Source organism: Haliotis cracherodii, unplaced genomic scaffold, assembly GCF_022045235.1.
Source record: "Haliotis cracherodii isolate W230 unplaced genomic scaffold, xgHalCrac1.p SCAF_8, whole genome shotgun sequence".
Taxonomy (NCBI): Eukaryota; Metazoa; Mollusca; class Gastropoda; order Lepetellida; family Haliotidae; genus Haliotis; species Haliotis cracherodii.
Window position 1 is genome coordinate 539,459 of NW_027266341.1, and position 17,016 is coordinate 556,474.

The 17,016-nt window shown below is 41.3% G+C and overlaps 1 protein-coding gene across 2 annotated transcripts in view; it reads right to left on the bottom strand.

Moving 5' to 3' along the window:
- LOC139450556 (transmembrane protein 131-like) overlaps window positions 1-17,016 on the bottom strand; it is a 97,467-nt gene that overhangs the window by 79,433 nt on the left and 1,018 nt on the right. For both annotated transcript variants that reach the window (XM_071232310.1, XM_071232309.1), the window contains exon 3: window positions 13,127-13,161. In XM_071232310.1, the coding sequence (XP_071088411.1) occupies window positions 13,127-13,161 (35 nt within the window). The remainder of the gene's footprint in view (window positions 1-13,126; window positions 13,162-17,016) is intronic.

Below are 17,016 nucleotides of genomic sequence, written 5' to 3' on the forward strand. Positions count from 1 at the left end.
TTGAGTCATTTAGGTCAGATAATGACATTATTTGTCTGTAAAAAGTAAACAATAATGTTTTAAAAGAAATTCGTAGGTCTATTAAGATTTTGGTAATTCTCTTTGTCAATGATATTTTTCTTATGTCTGACACACCTTCTGATTTGAAACTTTGTTCAAAAGCCTTTGAAAATTGTTATCATTGGAAACTAAAGGTGAATAGTGCAAAAACTAAAATTATTGCTATTAAACTATCTTTTAAAAAAAAAAAAAAAATCTTATTGAAAAACACTACAGTGTGGCCTAGAACACACATCTGATTGTGAGCAATGGCCCAAACCATCAGGACACACTACAGTGTGGCCTACAGCACACATCTGATTGTGATCAATGGCCCAAGCCATCAGGACACACTACAGTGGGGCCTACAGCACACATCTGATTGTGATCAATGGCCAAAGCCATCAGGACACACTACAGTGGGGCCTACAGCACACATCTGATTGTGAGCAATGGCCCAAGCCATCAGGACACACTACAGTGTGGCCTACAGCACACATCTGATTGTGAGCAATGGCCCAAGCCATTAGGACACATTACAGTGGGGCCTACAGCACACATCTGATTGTGATCAATGGCCCAAGCCATCAGGACACACTACAGTGGGGCCTACAGCACACATCTGATTGTGAGCAATGGCCCAAGCCATCAGGACACACTACAGTGGGGCCTACAGCACACATCTGATTGTGAGCAATGGCCCAAGCCATCAGGACACACTACAGTGGGGCCTACAGCACACATCTGATTGTGAGCAATGGCCCAAGCCATCAGGACACACTACAGTGGGGCCTACAGCACACATCTGATTGTGATCAATGACCCAAGCCATCAGGACACACTACAGTGGGGCCTACAGCACACATCTGATTGTGAGCAATGGCCCAAGCCATCAGGACACACTACAGTGGGGCCTACAGCACACATCTGATTGTGAGCAATGGCCCAAGCCATCAGGACACACTACAGTGGGGCCTACAGCACACATCTGATTGTGAGCAATGGCCCAAGCCATCAGGACACATTACAGTGGGGCCTACAGCACACATCTGATTGTGATCAATGGCCCAAGCCATCAGGACACACTACAGTGGGGCCTACAGCACACATCTGATTGTGAGCAATGGCCCAAGCCATCAGGACACACTACAGTGGGGCCTACAGCACACATCTGATTGTGAGCAATGGCCCAAGCCATCAGGACACACTACAGTGGGGCCTACAGCACACATCTGATTGTGATCAATGGCCCAAGCCATCAGGACACACTACAGTGGGGCCTACAGCACACATCTGATTGTGATCAATGACCCAAGCCATCAGGACACACTACAGTGGGGCCTACAGCACACATCTGATTGTGAGCAATGGCCCAAGCCATCAGGACACACTACAGTGGGGCCTACAGCACACATCTGATTGTGAGCAATGGCCCAAGCCATCAGGACACACTACAGTGTGGCCTACAGCACACATCTGATTGTGATCAATGGCCCAAGCCATCAGGACACACTACAGTGGGGCCTACAGCACACATCTGATTGTGAGCAATGGCCCAAGCCATCAGGACACACTACAGTGGGGCCTACAGCACACATCTGATTGTGAGCAATGGCCCAAGCCATCAGGACACACTACAGTGGGGCCTACAGCACACATCTGATTGTGATAATGGCCCAAGCCATCAGGACACACTACAGTGTTGCAGGCCCCCCAGAGCGGACATTTGTGTGTGAGCAATGACCCATACCATGTCTGTCTGATGTAAGACAATGATAATCAGACATGATGATTACAAGGTCCTATCCTGATACGGTGATATCATGTGTACATAAAAATGTGATAAAATAGATACTCTAAATATTGTAAAGTAAATAAATCATGCACATTTGTCACATAAGTTCATTACTTTTCTGCTCTGTTGGAAATCACCTTGTCTAATGGAAGCAGACAAACAGAAGGAACACCTCAAGGGGTTGTGCCAGTGGCTACTTCCTGTGACCGTCCAAGTGCTGAATGGCAACACAGCCAATTTGAAGACTTAAAACACATCTGTGATGTCATTCCATTGTTTAAACGCTCCCTTATTTTTCAGGAATGGAGAGTTACTCGGACATTCCCATCTACATCACCTGAGGTCCCTAGCCAGCAGTCGTTCAGACAACATAGGCCGTGTTCTGCTGAGTTTCACCAGATTAACGCTATAACTTATTGATTGACACATAAAACTTACTGTCAGTGTGTCAATGGATGTGTTCATGTAGCTGGGTCTATTTATATCATTACAGGGGTCACTGTCTCAAACATTTTTTAACATCACTCACATGGATGTTTCAGTAATTTAAAAAAAAACTCCCGTTTTTCATTGCATTATGTGTCTCACTCTTCCAGTAGAGGACATACTGTGTACGTGAGATGGGTCAGTGAGCAATGGATTTCTGCATGTAGCACAAAAATGTCTACAAGTATTATTCATGAAATCAATAAAACAAAATTAAGTTCAGTTATTGATTATTTTACCAGTTATTGAATGACATGAAATGTCAGGGAAAATATTAAATGGTCAAATTGGGAGAAAAATGTGCGTAATTTGAGCAAAATGTTCTGTTTTTGACAGTGATGTTCTCCTATGTACATATTTTTCAGAAACTTACATGTAGTATTTTTGAAAAGCTTATTTATTGTACTTGTAGAGTTACAAAATATATGTAATGTTTCAAGCACACCAACACACACGTTTGCCATCACGTTGAAACATGTTTACTTTCTTCGAAACTGCGCATACCGTCTCGCGTACAAGTGACTGGTTGGCAAGCCAATAAAGGGAGGTAACCGATGCCTACTACTATCAGCATCTTTCATTGGCTAAAAGTCTCACATGGTCCAAATGGAATTAAACACATTGTTGCAAATATAGTAGTCAAAAGAATGATTTTTATCAGCTCTTACTGTTAACTAATCGACCTTGGCTGAATAGGAAAATCTGAGAGCAGACAGATGGAAAAAGTTCAGAGATAGACTGATCTTAAATTTCTTTTTGTTGTAACAACTATTGCAGAATCACCGAACACAAGTAACTTTAGTGATACAGAAATTAGCTATATAGTGGCTCTTTGTTGTGTTAACCTGGACAAGTGACACTCTAATGATCGGAGTTGAGAGTTGTTAATAACAGTGCACAGGATAACTTAATTTGTTAAAGTCATCCCAAAACTTGTACTAGTTAAAGGACTCCAGAATGGTGACACTTGAACACTCTGCATTGTCTGAGGTGTGATAAACCTACAAGTAGTCGTAACTGTAGATAAACCAGAACAACTTGGTCACAGCGTTTCAATGTCACATAACAGCATGCAACATGAGTCCTGGTGATGTACATTCATCCCGGACAATGGTAATGTACACCTGGACATGGTCCTGGTCGGTTTCAACTCAAACCTGCATGTCAATTAGCATAACCCCACACAGGCTGTTGAGTGGGAATATAGGAAGTAGAGCATTGTTGCTGCAGAGGAAGAAGCCATGCAAAATGTGTGGTGGTAACATCATATCAGTTTTGATCTTTCAGAGTGTGGCTCATAAGTTTTGAAAATGACCCGATCTTTATATACTACCAATCAAAAGTTTAGACTCACCAGTGTAAATGTAGCCACTCACTATACTCAACTGTTCCAAACCAGATAATGCCAAATATTCTAAACTTTTTACAGGTACTGTTAACACATGAACTGATGTGGCGTAAAACCAAATCTGTAACGGTGAAAAGATTAGAGTTTTGAGTTCATTAATTGATAAAACTCAGTGAAATGTCGCAAATTTTTAAACAAAACTTCGCACCAAAACGCAGCTGTTCACATGCACGATAATGTACATGTTTTAGCAGCAATTTGACGCGGGTTACTCATGCAATTCATCTTTATAAGGATTGCAGTTGGCTCCTCTGAGTTAGTTGAGAAATTCTTCTTTGATGCAAGCATGGGTAGAGGGAGAAGTCTCCGACATCAAGCCTTGGCACTGCTACAAGATGGCAGATCACAACGGTATGTTGCCAGACATCTTGGCGTATCCCAAAAGGCAGTTTCCAACCTCTGGGTACGATTTCAACAGACCAACTCCGTCCAGGATCGACCCAGGTCGGGTAGGCCCAGGGTAACATCACAGCAAGATGACCGATACGTCTGTTTGCTGGTTCTCAGGGGCAGACACATTACAGCCACAGCAGCCAATAATGCTTTCCTACAGGACAACGTGTATCTGTATCAACAATATGCCGCCGATTACGTCACTACGGACTGTGGGCACGTCGTCCAGCTGTAACACCCCCTCTTACACCACGCCACCGTCAGAACAGACTGAATTGGGCAAATGGACATTTACGCTGGGGTCCCAGCAGATGGGCAAGGGTACTCTTCTCCGACGAATCAAGGTTCAATCTGCATTTCAACGATGGTTTGGATCCCAGTCTACAGACGTCAGGTAGAGCGGTACGCTGACGTTGCTGTTGTGGAGCACGATCGGTTTGGAGGTGGATCCGTTATGGTCTGGGGAGGTATCACCATAACTGGAAGAACTGATTTACTGGTACTGGAAGGAAATCTGACTGGGCAGAGATACAGGGACGAGATCATCATTCCCATTGTGCTTCCATTCTTAACGGCCATGCCAGGTCATGCGGTTTTCCAAGATGATAATGCCAGGCCTCACAGAGCTCGCATTGTGACAGCTTGTTTACAACAAAATGGGGTGAATCGAATGGATTGGCCAGCATTATCGCCCGATATGAACCCAATTGAGCATGTTTGGGATCTGCTGGGACGGCATGTTTATGCCAGAGTTCCTCCCCCTGCTAACCTTCGCCAACTTCGCAATGCATTGTTAGAGGAGTGGCAAAACATTCCCCAGCGGCACATTGGACTGTTCATTCGTGGTATGCAACGTCGATGAAATGCCTGTGTTAGAGCCAGGGGTGGTCATACCTGTTATTAACTTTTGCAATTTCAGTTTTGTATGGTACTAGCCAATATGGCATTCTGGTTTACTAATCATCAATGCACGCGCCCTTCTGAACATGGATTTGAAGACCTAAATGAATGATTTTGTTATTTTTTATTGTTAGCTTTCACAAATATGATTTTCCTACAAGATATAGTGAGTGGTTTCAGTGAGTCTAAACTTTTGATGGGTAGTATATGTTGAAGGGGCCTCTCTCCTCACTTGTTCACAGATCACTCCTCTAGTAGACACTACCATGCTTGGCACTTTATTGTCTGGATGAGACAAATAAACAGTTCTCCCTTGAATTTCATCGTAAGTATGGCAACTTAGTATTTCAGTCATATCTAATAACACTTGAAACGATCATTAATGAACATGATAAAAACATGAGTATTTAAAAAGATGTGAAAGTGAAGCCGGAAGTATTGTCTGTGTACAATCCAGGAAACTCCCTGCTTTCACTCCCTGCCCTGGCCCCGCACAATGACTGGCGAACTGGGCTGACACTTGCCACCAGTTTCCTGTCTAGACCAAGCTAAAGTACATAATAGATGGTCAATGTCTACTTACCATGCTTACATTGTTTAACAAACTATCAATGAAGAGAACACCAACACCAATGTATTATGAAATAATATGTAATTTGATTCAAATGAAAACAATTCTAAACTTAGTAACGTTGTTCAAAAGTATTAGCATGTCTGCAGTATGCTCAGTCAACATCCACTTCCACAAAAGAATGACAAAGTTTGCATCCTGAACAGACAATACAAGCACCCCAAGTACATTTAGCATGTTGGAAATTTAGCTAGTGGTCCTGTGGTCAGCAGACAGGTCACAAATCAGGTGAAGTTAAGCAATGTGGGTCTCGGAGAGCAGTTGGACAGGTGACCGCATTCAGCAGCTTGACTCCTAAGAGTTACTAGGACTTCGGTCATGCACCACTCGGAAGCATATGTAGCAGATGTGGTGTCTCCTTGGGGAAGTGACTTTTCAAAATGTGCCTCTGTTCACCATGCAGCGAAAGGGTACCAGGTAGGATGATATGGTAATGTGGCTGTTATTAACCTTTTAGCCCCTTAGAGATAGCTTAACATGATGAAACCAAGTTTGTATGAGGAAAACCACTGTTACCAGTTGATATGAGTTGAGCTGAGTAGCTGAGACTCCCTGCAGCCTTGCAATCAATCAGGACCTGGCAAACTAATGGTTGACAACATGAGTAGTGACTCCTGGGAGTGGGGTTACGATGACAAACCTTCTATGACCATCTGATCCTCTCTGGTGACAAAAAGCTGATATCCATCTGATTCTCACGAGTCAGCTCTCAGGACGCACATCATTGCTGATGAAATAGATTATCACCGCGTTCAAGATTAGTGCACTTATATAGCAATGTGCATGCTATATTCATTGAGATACCATGTCAGGTAGGGTGTTTTAAAGTACTCCAGTAGTCTTTTGCTTCGACTCAGCCAGGATCCAACCACCGGCCTTTCTCTGTCCACGTAGATGCTCTATCCACTACACTATGAAAGGGTCTCAATTGATTAAGACAATCTAGCATGCACCAGTTCCATTGAACTTTACCAGGTATCGGGTTGTCAGGCTGTCAGTTGTGATATCAGCAAGCAGGATAGTCGCAGTGATTGGGCAGAGCATGGACAGTTTACAGTATCCATGATTGGACTGAACGGTTCAGTGACGGAGCAGTTCTGTAGCCCTGAATGGCCAAATCATGATTGGACTGAATGGTTCAGTGATGGGGCAGTTCTGCAATCCTGTATGGCTGATGCATGATTGGACTGAATGGTTCAGTGATGGGGCAGTTCTGTGGCCCTGTATGGCCAAAACATGACTGGACTCAATGGTTCAGTGATGGGGCAGTTCTGTGGCCCTGTATGACCAAAACATAACTGGACTCAATGGTTCAGTGATAGGGCAGTTCTGTAATCCTGTATGGCTGATCCATGATTGGACTGAATGGTTCAGTGACAGGACAGTTCTGTGGCCCTGTGTGGCCAAAACATGATCGGACTGAATGGTTCAGTGGTGGGGCAGTTCTGTGGCCCTGTGTGGCCAAAACATGATCGGACTGAATGGTTCAGTGATGGGGCAGTTCTGTGGCCCTGTACGGCTGATCCATGACGGGACTGAATGGTTCAGTGATGGGGCAGTTCTGTGGCCCTGTATGGCTGATGCATGATTGGACTGAATGGTTCAGTGATAGGGCAGTTCTGTAGCCCTGTATGGCTGATACATGAATGAACTGAATGGTTCAGTGATAGGGCAGTTCTGTAATCCTGTATGGCTGATCCATGATTGGACTGAATGGTTCAGTGACAGGACAGTTCTGTGGTCCTGTATGACCAAAACATGATTGGACTGAATGGTTCAATGATGGGGCAGTTCTGTGGCCCTGTGTGGCCAAAACATTATCGGACTGAATGGTTCAGTGATGGGGCAGTTCTGTAGCCCTGTATGGCTGATACATGAATGAACTGAATGGTTCAGTGATAGGGCAGTTCTGTAATCCTGTATGGCTGATCCATGATTGGACTGAATGGTTCAGTGACAGGACAGTTCTGTGGTCCTGTATGACCAAAACATGATTGGACTGAATGGTTCAATGATGGGGCAGTTCTGTGGCCCTGTGTGGCCAAAACATGATCGGACTGAATGGTTCAGTGATGGGGCAGTTCTGTGGTCCTGTGTGGCCAAAACATGATTGGACTGAATGTTTCAGTGATGGGGCAAATCTGTAGCCCTGTATGGCTGATCCATGTTTGGATTGAACAGTTCAAAGATGGGGCAGTTCTGTGGCCCTGTGTGGCCAAAACATGATGGGACTGAATGGTTCAATGATGGGGCAGTTCTGTAGCCCTGTATGGCTGATCCATGATTGGACTGAATGGTTCAGTGATGGGGCAGTTCTGTAGCCCTGTATGGCTGATCCATGATTGGACTGAATGGTTCAGTGATGGGGCAGTTCTGTAGCCCTGTATGGCTGATCCATGATTGGACTGAATGGTTCAGTGATGGGGCAGTTCTGTAGCCCTGTATGGCTGATCCATGATTGGACTGAATGGTTCAGTGATGGGGCAGTTCTGTAGCCCTGTATGGCTGATCCATGATTGGACTGAATGGTTCAGTGATGGGGCAGTTCTGTAGCCCTGTATGGCTGATCCATGATTGGACTGAATGGTTCAGTGATAGGGCAGTTCTGTAGCCCTGTATGGCTGATCCATGATCGGACTGAATGGTTCAGTGATGGGGCAGTTCTGTAGCCCTGTATGGCTGATACATGAATGAACTGAACGGTTCAGTGATGGGGCAGTTCTGGGTATCGAGAGTGTTAGCATGGTGTTGGTGTTCCAGGAAGGCAGCTGGATTTCTCTTGTTTGACAACACTAGACATTACAACAGCAGGTCTGACAAGTCTTTCCTCTTGAGTGAGACTAACTGACTATCCCATGATAAACCCAATGATCATATCAGTGTCCATGTGACCAATCAGAACAGCCCGGGGCTGCAGATAGCTCATATCTTACACAGTTCACAATCTATTGGCAAACTTCGGCCAGTCACACTGATAACAGTGAAAACTGTTATCAATAGTCTCCCTACCCTGATACACACAATGTAGCTACCATACAATACAGCAATGAATATGTTCCCCACAATCTGTCCGTGTCCTGCTGCTCTGTGACAGTGTGGCCTGTTTCTTGTTCCTTGTTGACTTACTCCTGTATATTGTTTGTTGTTTCATGTTTCATGCTGTGTATTGTTCAATGTTGTTTCATGTTTCATGCTGTGTATTGTTCAATGTTGTGTCATGCTGTGTACTGTTCAATGATATGCTGTGTCATGCTGTGTATTGTTCAATGTTGTTTCATGTTTCATGCTGTGTATTGTTCAATGTTGTTTCATGTTTCATGCTGTGTATTGTTCAATGTTGTGCCATGTGTATTATTCAATGGTGTGTCATGTCATGCTGTGTATTGTTCAATGTTGTGCCATGTGTATAATTCAATGGTGTGTCATGTCATGCTGTGTATTGTTCAATGTTGTGCCATGTGTATTATTCAATGGTGTGTCATGTCATGCTGTGTATTGTTCAATGTTGTGCCATGTGTCACGCTGTGTATTGATCAATGTTGTGTCATGCTGTGTACTGTTCAATGATATGCTGTGCCATGCTGTGTATTGTTCATTGTTGTGCCATGTGTCATGCTGTGTACTGTTCAGTGTTGTGTCATGTGTCATGCTGTGTATTTTCAATGTTTTGTCATGCTGTGTATTGTTCATTGTTGTGCCATGTGTCATGCTGTGTACTGTTCAATGTTGTGTCATGTGTCATGCTGTGTATTTTCAATGTGTTGTCATGCTGTGTATTGTTCATTGTTGTGCCATGTGTCATGCTGTGTAGTGTTCAATGTTGTGTCATGTGTCATGCTGTGTATTTTCAATGTTTTGTCATGCTGTGTACTGTTCAATGTTGTGTCATGTGTCATGCTGTGTATTTTCAATGTTTTGTCATGCTGTGTATTGTTCATTTTGTGCCATGTGTCATGCTGTGTAGTGTTCAATGTTGTGCCATGTGTCATGCTGTGTACTGTTCAATGTTGTGTCATGTGTCATGCTGTGTATTTTCAATGTTTTGTCATGCTGTGTACTGTTCAATGTTGTGTCATGTGTCATGCTGTGTATTTTCAATGTTTTGTCATGCTGTGTATTGTTCATTTTGTGCCATGTGTCATGCTGTGTAGTGTTCAATGTTGTGTCATGTGTCATGCTGTGTATTTTCAATGTTTTGTCATGCTGTGTATTGTTCAATGTTGTGTCATGTGTCATGCTGTGTACTGTTCAATGTTGTGCTGTGTACTGTTTAATGTTGTGCCATGTGTCATGTTTAACGTTGTGTCAAATAACTACTTTATTAGTCTGAGTCTCATTGCTGTTACATAGGTGATATCAACACAACTGAAACGTTGGTGGGAGATAAGTGCTTCCACCATGTCATGTGTAACAGGAGAAATAGTACTGGGTGGGATATAGTGGTCAAGCCCAGGTCATTCAGTGACCAGTAATTGCAAGTACGTCTGTGCAGTGAAGCGTGCCAGGCTCCATCAGCTCCTGGGATGAGCAAACAGATTCCTGCCAGCCAGCCAGCATGCTGTCAGTTATGATGGAGCTGTCAGATACCTATGTACTCTCTCAGCCTTGGCCCGACATCACATGAACCCTCGTGTTACTATCAATACAAGTAAATCCCATCACATGAACCCTCATGTTACTATTAATACAAGTAAATCCCATCACATGAATCCTCGTGTTACTATCAATACAAGTAAATCTCATCACATGAACCCTCATGTTACTATTAATACAAGTAAATCCATTCACATGAACCCTCGTGTTACTATTAATACAAGTAAATCCATTCACATGAACCCTTGTGTTACTATTAATACAAGTAAATCCCATCACATGAATCCTCGTGTTACTATTAATACAAGTAAATCTCATCACATGAACCCTCATGTTACTATTAATACAAGTAAATCCATTCACATGAACCCTCGTGTTACTATTAATACAAGTAAATCCATTCACATGAACCCTTGTGTTACTATTAATACAAGTAAATCCCATCACATGAACCCTCGTGTTACTATTAATACAAGTAAATCCATTCACATGAACCCTCCTGTTACTATTAATACAAGTAAATCCATTCACATGAACCCTCCTGTTACTATTAATACAAGTAAATCCATTCACATGAACCCTCGTGTTACTATTAATACAAGTAAATCCCATCACATGAACCCTCGTGTTACTATTTATACAAGTAAATCCATTCACATGAACACTCGTGTTACTATTAATACAAGTAAATCCATTCACATGAACACTCGTGTTACTATCAATACAAGTAAATCCCATCACATAAACCCTCGTGTTACTATTAATACAAGTAAATCCCATCACATGAACCCTCGTGTTACTATTAATACAAGTAAATCCATTCACATGAACCCTCGTGTTACTATTAATACAAGTAAATCCAATCACATGAACCCTCGTGTTACTATTAATACAAGTAAATCCATTCACATGAACCCGTGTTACTATTAATACAAGTAAATCCATTCACATGAACCCTCGTGTTACTATTAATACAAGTAAATCCATTCACATGAACCCTCGTGTTACTATTAATACAAGTAAATCCCATCACACGAACCCTCATGTTACTATTAATTTCAATCTCAAGAACAGCAGAATTAGACGGACTCCCTACGATAAACTTATGCGCAATGTCCACAAATCAAATAGAAAAGAATGACACCGCCATCATGTTCTGGGGCTGTAAGTAGGATTCAAATGGGCTGCCAGAACTGAGACGAAGGGGATGAATGATATTATACACTGTATTTGCAGACACTTGACAAAGGGGGAAGAGTTCTTATTAAAAGCACACACAAGTTAAATCTGTTCTTAGAGATCGAGCGGCAGAGAACAGACTTTGTTCAACGTCAATGAAGCTAAAGAACTTGCCAATAGCAGCACAAGGATTATATACACCTTGTACACTGCTGAATTACATATTGGTCATGGAAGATGTCAATATATGCTGGATGGTTTGTAGGTGGAAGCAAGAGTGATGAGACAATATATTTCCTACACAAGCTCCCTGAAGCATGACTTTGCTACACCAGCTGTATACAGGCCATCTCAAACAAATATTGGTACACATCAACAAGGTCAGGGTCATAAATTTGCTCGTGGGGTTGCACGAACACAACTTCCCCTGAAAGTAGTCAACAGCTCTCAAAAGTATTTCAGGCATATCATCTTAATGTAGGAAGCAATACATGTGACCACATTGGTGATACGCATTGATGGGCACAAGCATTGTCTCGAAAATATTGGGGTGAGTTGTGATGCCAGTCCACTGGGGCACAGACACACAAGAGCAGCTGGACAACAACAACATATGACGAAAAGCACTGACACAAGTTGAAACCTTAAACATTTATAACCTGGATCCAATCAGGTCTCATCTCATCTGTGTATTGAGATTGGTTCAGTGTATATATGCAACAAGGATTTCAGCTCATCTGTGTATCGAGATTGGTTCAGTGTTTGCAACAAGAGTTTCAGCTCATCAGTGTATTGAGATTGGTTAAGTGTATATATCCAACAAGGGTTTCAGCTCATCTGTGTATTGAGATTGTTTAAGTTTTAATATCCAACAAGGGTTTCAGCTCATCAGTGTATTGAGATTGGTTAAGTATATATATGCAACAAAGGTTTCATCTTATCTGTGTATTGAGATTGGTTAAGTGTATATTTGCAACAAAGGTTTCATCTTATCTGTGTATTGAGATTGGTTAAGTGTATATATGCAACAAGGGTTTCATCTCATCAGTGTATTGAGATTGGTTAAGTGTATATATGCAACAAGGGTTTCAGCTCATCTGTGTATTGAGATTGGTTAAGTGTATATATGCAACAAAGGTTTCATCTTATCTGTGTATTGAGATTGGTTAAGTGTATATATGCAACAAGGGTTTCATCTCATCTGTGTATTGAGATTGGTTAAGTGTATATATGCAACAAGGGTTTCAGCTCATCTGTGTATTGAGATTGGTTCAGTGTTTGCAACAAGGATTTCACACCATCTGTGTATTGAGATTGGTTCAGTGTTTGCAACAAGGATTTCACACCATCTGTGCATTGAGATTGGTTCAGTGTTTGCAACAAGGATTTCACACCATCTGTGTATTGAGATTGGTTAAGTTTATATGCAACAAGGGTTTCAGCTCATCTGTGTATTGAGATTGGTTAAGTTTATATGCAACAAGGATTTCACACCATCTGTGTATTGAGATTGGTTCTGTGTATATATGCAACAAGAGTTTCATCTCATCTGTGTATTGAGATTGTTCAGCACACTACATACAGTACATATCAACAACATTTGTATGCACCAATGTGTTGCTAACAGATCTATATTAGCCAACTGATGTATGTTTCAATTCATGGACAAATATTACAAACATCAATAAGAGAAACTACTTACGAAAGCGGGTCTGGAAATCCATGACCTGGTTTTATCTGAAATGGAAAAAATACTGTTGATCATCCTGCTCATCACGGTTGAATCCTAAGGCATATGTCAACCTACATCTACATGAACACAAGGATGTCTTTGTACTATGGACTGAAAAAAATCTCGCAATTTCTTTGCTATTTCTGGTGGATACGGGTCAAAGGAGCATCAGTGAGGTGGACACCGATCAGGCAACATGTTAAGAGGGTGATCACCAGGTGGAAACAGCTGGCTGATCATCTGGGTCAATCATGTCAATACACACACTTGTATGTTTGGATAGAAAATAATTAATACAAGATACATGTATATCAACATGTATTTTCTAGAGATGAATATTGCATGGTATCTTGCGATACGATTTATATCATGATACAGAATGGCGACACTACTGGTATCACGATACACCACATCAAAAAGTAAGAAATGATTAAATCACTGAGATACAGCTCTAAAACATCTCTCATCATACATATATTTATTGTTATCTCAAAAACATTAACAAAGAAAGCCACAAGAACTAAACAGTTTTAAATGAAGGGATGGTTATTCAGTGTAAAAATTATTCGGCATGTCCTCAGCCACCATGTTCTCAGTATCTGCCATGCTTACTAGTGGCGCTGTGCTACTTCTGCCATTATGGGAGCTAACTCTATGCTTTCTGTTCTATTTATAGAGTATCGCAATCTCACAAGTATCATCTGTACCTGAGTATGGAAGATATCGTAGATATCTGTGAATTGTTACACTGACTTACAGCCCTAGTGTATCGTAGATATCTGTGAATTGTTACACTGACTTACAGTCCTAGTGTATCGTAGATATCTGTGAATTGTTACACTGACTTACAGTCCTAGTGTATCGTAGATATCTGTGAACTGTTACACTGACTTACAGCCCTAGTGTATCGTAGATATCTGTGAATTGTTAAACTGACTTACAGCCCTAGTGTATCGTAGATATCTGCGAATTGTTACACTGACTTACAGTCCTAGTGTATCGTAGATATCTGTGAATTGTTACACTGACTTACAGTCCTAGTGTATCGTAGATATCTGTGAATTGTTACACTGACTTACAGCCCTAGTGTATCATAGATATCTGTGAATTGTTACACTGACTTACAGCCCTAGTATTTTCAATACAACACTGGAGGGCAAGGTCTTCCTTTCATCTGGAGACAATCAATGTTCTCCTTCAAATTGTTGCAACATAGGTTTTCAAAACATGATAAATTCTTACTTTTAGACTGCAGTGTCAGAATTTAACACAAGCCAACTAGCCTGGGGCTAGTACAAATGCTTGCAGGTAAGTACAAATTTCCCAATTTCTCCATTGTTTTAATATAACAAGGGCATTTTATCCTTACCCTTGCTAGCAAACCTTCTGAGTTTAGTTCTAACCCTGAAACAGCGGGCTTTCTTTCCAAATACCACACTTAATAGTCTCATTTATACATGATTGAAAAGACCACTATTACAGTTGACACTAATGTTAACAGTAATAGCAAATGTTAAGATTCAAATACATGGAGACTAGTATTGGGAAGTTAGAATTACAAGGAAACAAATGAAAAGATAAAAGTGTGTCCTGTAGCCCAGAACCAGGATGTAACTGCATTACGAGTAACACCACTTTCCTGATAACTACTCACTACTATCAGCCTAGGGGCACTGCTTCCTGAGATGCCGAGGGGGAAATAGAAATGAAAGCATCTGGCGATCTCACTTTCAACATTACAATTCAGACGTAAAGAATCCACATGGATATGAAACCACAGCAGGCTGATACACCGATAGGGAAAGAGAAATATCTCAGAGGCCATAACAACAGTGGTGGTCAACATGGCCATTCTAACAATAAAATCTTTCAAAACATGTACAGGTTACAATGACCCTAACTATTAATTTGTTGTGTTTTTTTCCTGGATAAATCCCTGGAATGACACAGGTTATGTTCATCGTGTTGTTGTTACTGTGCTATTGTAATGACCCCGAGTTAACACAGAGCCACTATGCTGACACCTTCACTGCAAAAACGGGACATTTTAGTTTCAATGGTCATAAAAGAGAAAGTCATTCTACTGAGCTTGCAATACTCCCAAATACAAATTTATTTATGCGAATAACAATTTAAAAATCCAACCTGATTTGTGTGATTAATGTAATATTACCATAGTTACCATCTAGTATGTATTGCATCAAGGCACGAGTACAAATACGGACATTTATAATGATAAATACTACCTTTGAGTACCTGAAAAATGACTAATATACCTGGGAAAATAACAAACCCTGACCACTATCCAAACTCAATGGCACTATATTACAAATATCCTAGAGGGAAAAAGGAAGTATGATATTTCTATTTATTTTATTTATATTTTCATCATTTGGATGAGCATTGTGAAAATACAGCTGTTTTCCATGTAAATTAGAGCAGTGTGCAGCAATAAACACGAGAAGTAAACAGAATTAGGAGAGTATTTAAAGTGTCAAGTGACACATACAGGATTTGGATTGTGAATCGTCCTGCTCCTTGTCTTGCTTCGTAAGTCATCTATTGTGGCCCAGACAAAGAGCCTCTATACAACAAGTGGTGGCGGAGAACACAATGTCTGTATTCTTCAACAGAGAAACACTACTTCCTCTCATTTCTCCCTGAATGCAAGTGACAATCAAGGCCAAAGATTTTCTCTTTCCAAATTCAGTCAGTATGACTGATATCATGATAAACCTCAATAATGTTATCCATTGCAAGACTTGATGGGGATTTCATCATGGTGATCTCATCTCACCTCGTCTACATCCCAAACTGGGTTTACCACGTACAATCACCCCTAAATCTCTTAACTGGATCTTGAGATCCTCGTAATGTATTCCACAGCTTACAACACATGTACAATGCTAAATTAAACTGTTCTGAGTGTTTATGATGACATTTCTACATTCCTGAAAATGTTCAATCATTGATAGTCTAGGCATGAAAGATAGTTGGAGACCATAAGTTTAAACTGTTTCAAAGTTAACAACAAAAAGCAAGTGCTGCAACATGAGATAAAGCAAGCATCTATGTCAGATGAATATGTTGGAAGTGAAGAATGAAAAGAAGTGACCAGCAGGAGCTATGAATGAATCAGACGTGTGAACACTAGTGCACAGAGACACAAGACACCATTTAAACTACTTGATCTGTTTCAGCTATGAAAGGTCACTAAGTGACAAACAAGCTATCTGTTTTCAATTCAGGACATAGAAACAAACGAGTCAAGGGCACTGAATGACACACACTTGAACCGTATAAGGAAGTATTTCTCCAACATTCCCAGTAGACAAATTAACTCTTTGTTAAGCTTTACAAAATATTCTTGCAATAATTTTCCCCAAAACAGTATCATATTTTGTGAAATTAGACCAGATTCAGACATACACAGAACACTGAACAAAATTAAAAAAACAAAAAACAGATCCAAATTGAATGGGAAATCAACTGGATCTATCAAATTTGGTGCATACAGAACATTCCGTTCAAGGCAATAGCGTCAGTGAGTTGTGTGTAACGCCGCTGTTAACAGTATCCCAGTTATATCACGGCGTGTCAGCTTAATGTGGGAGGAAAGCCCGAAGCGATGGGGATCATAGACGTTCACCACTTCTGTGAAACCCACGAGCACGGGTTTGGTGCTGACAAACCTAGAAACATAATCAGGGCGAACCGGGATTTGAACCCACAATCATAGGTTTCTGGCATGCCCAAGGGACGCAACTCTACACAGCGAATTGCGGCGCCTTAGACGACTGGGCCTGTTACACAAAATGTTTGCGCACATCTTTCCAAACAAAAAATCCACTGAGATCTGG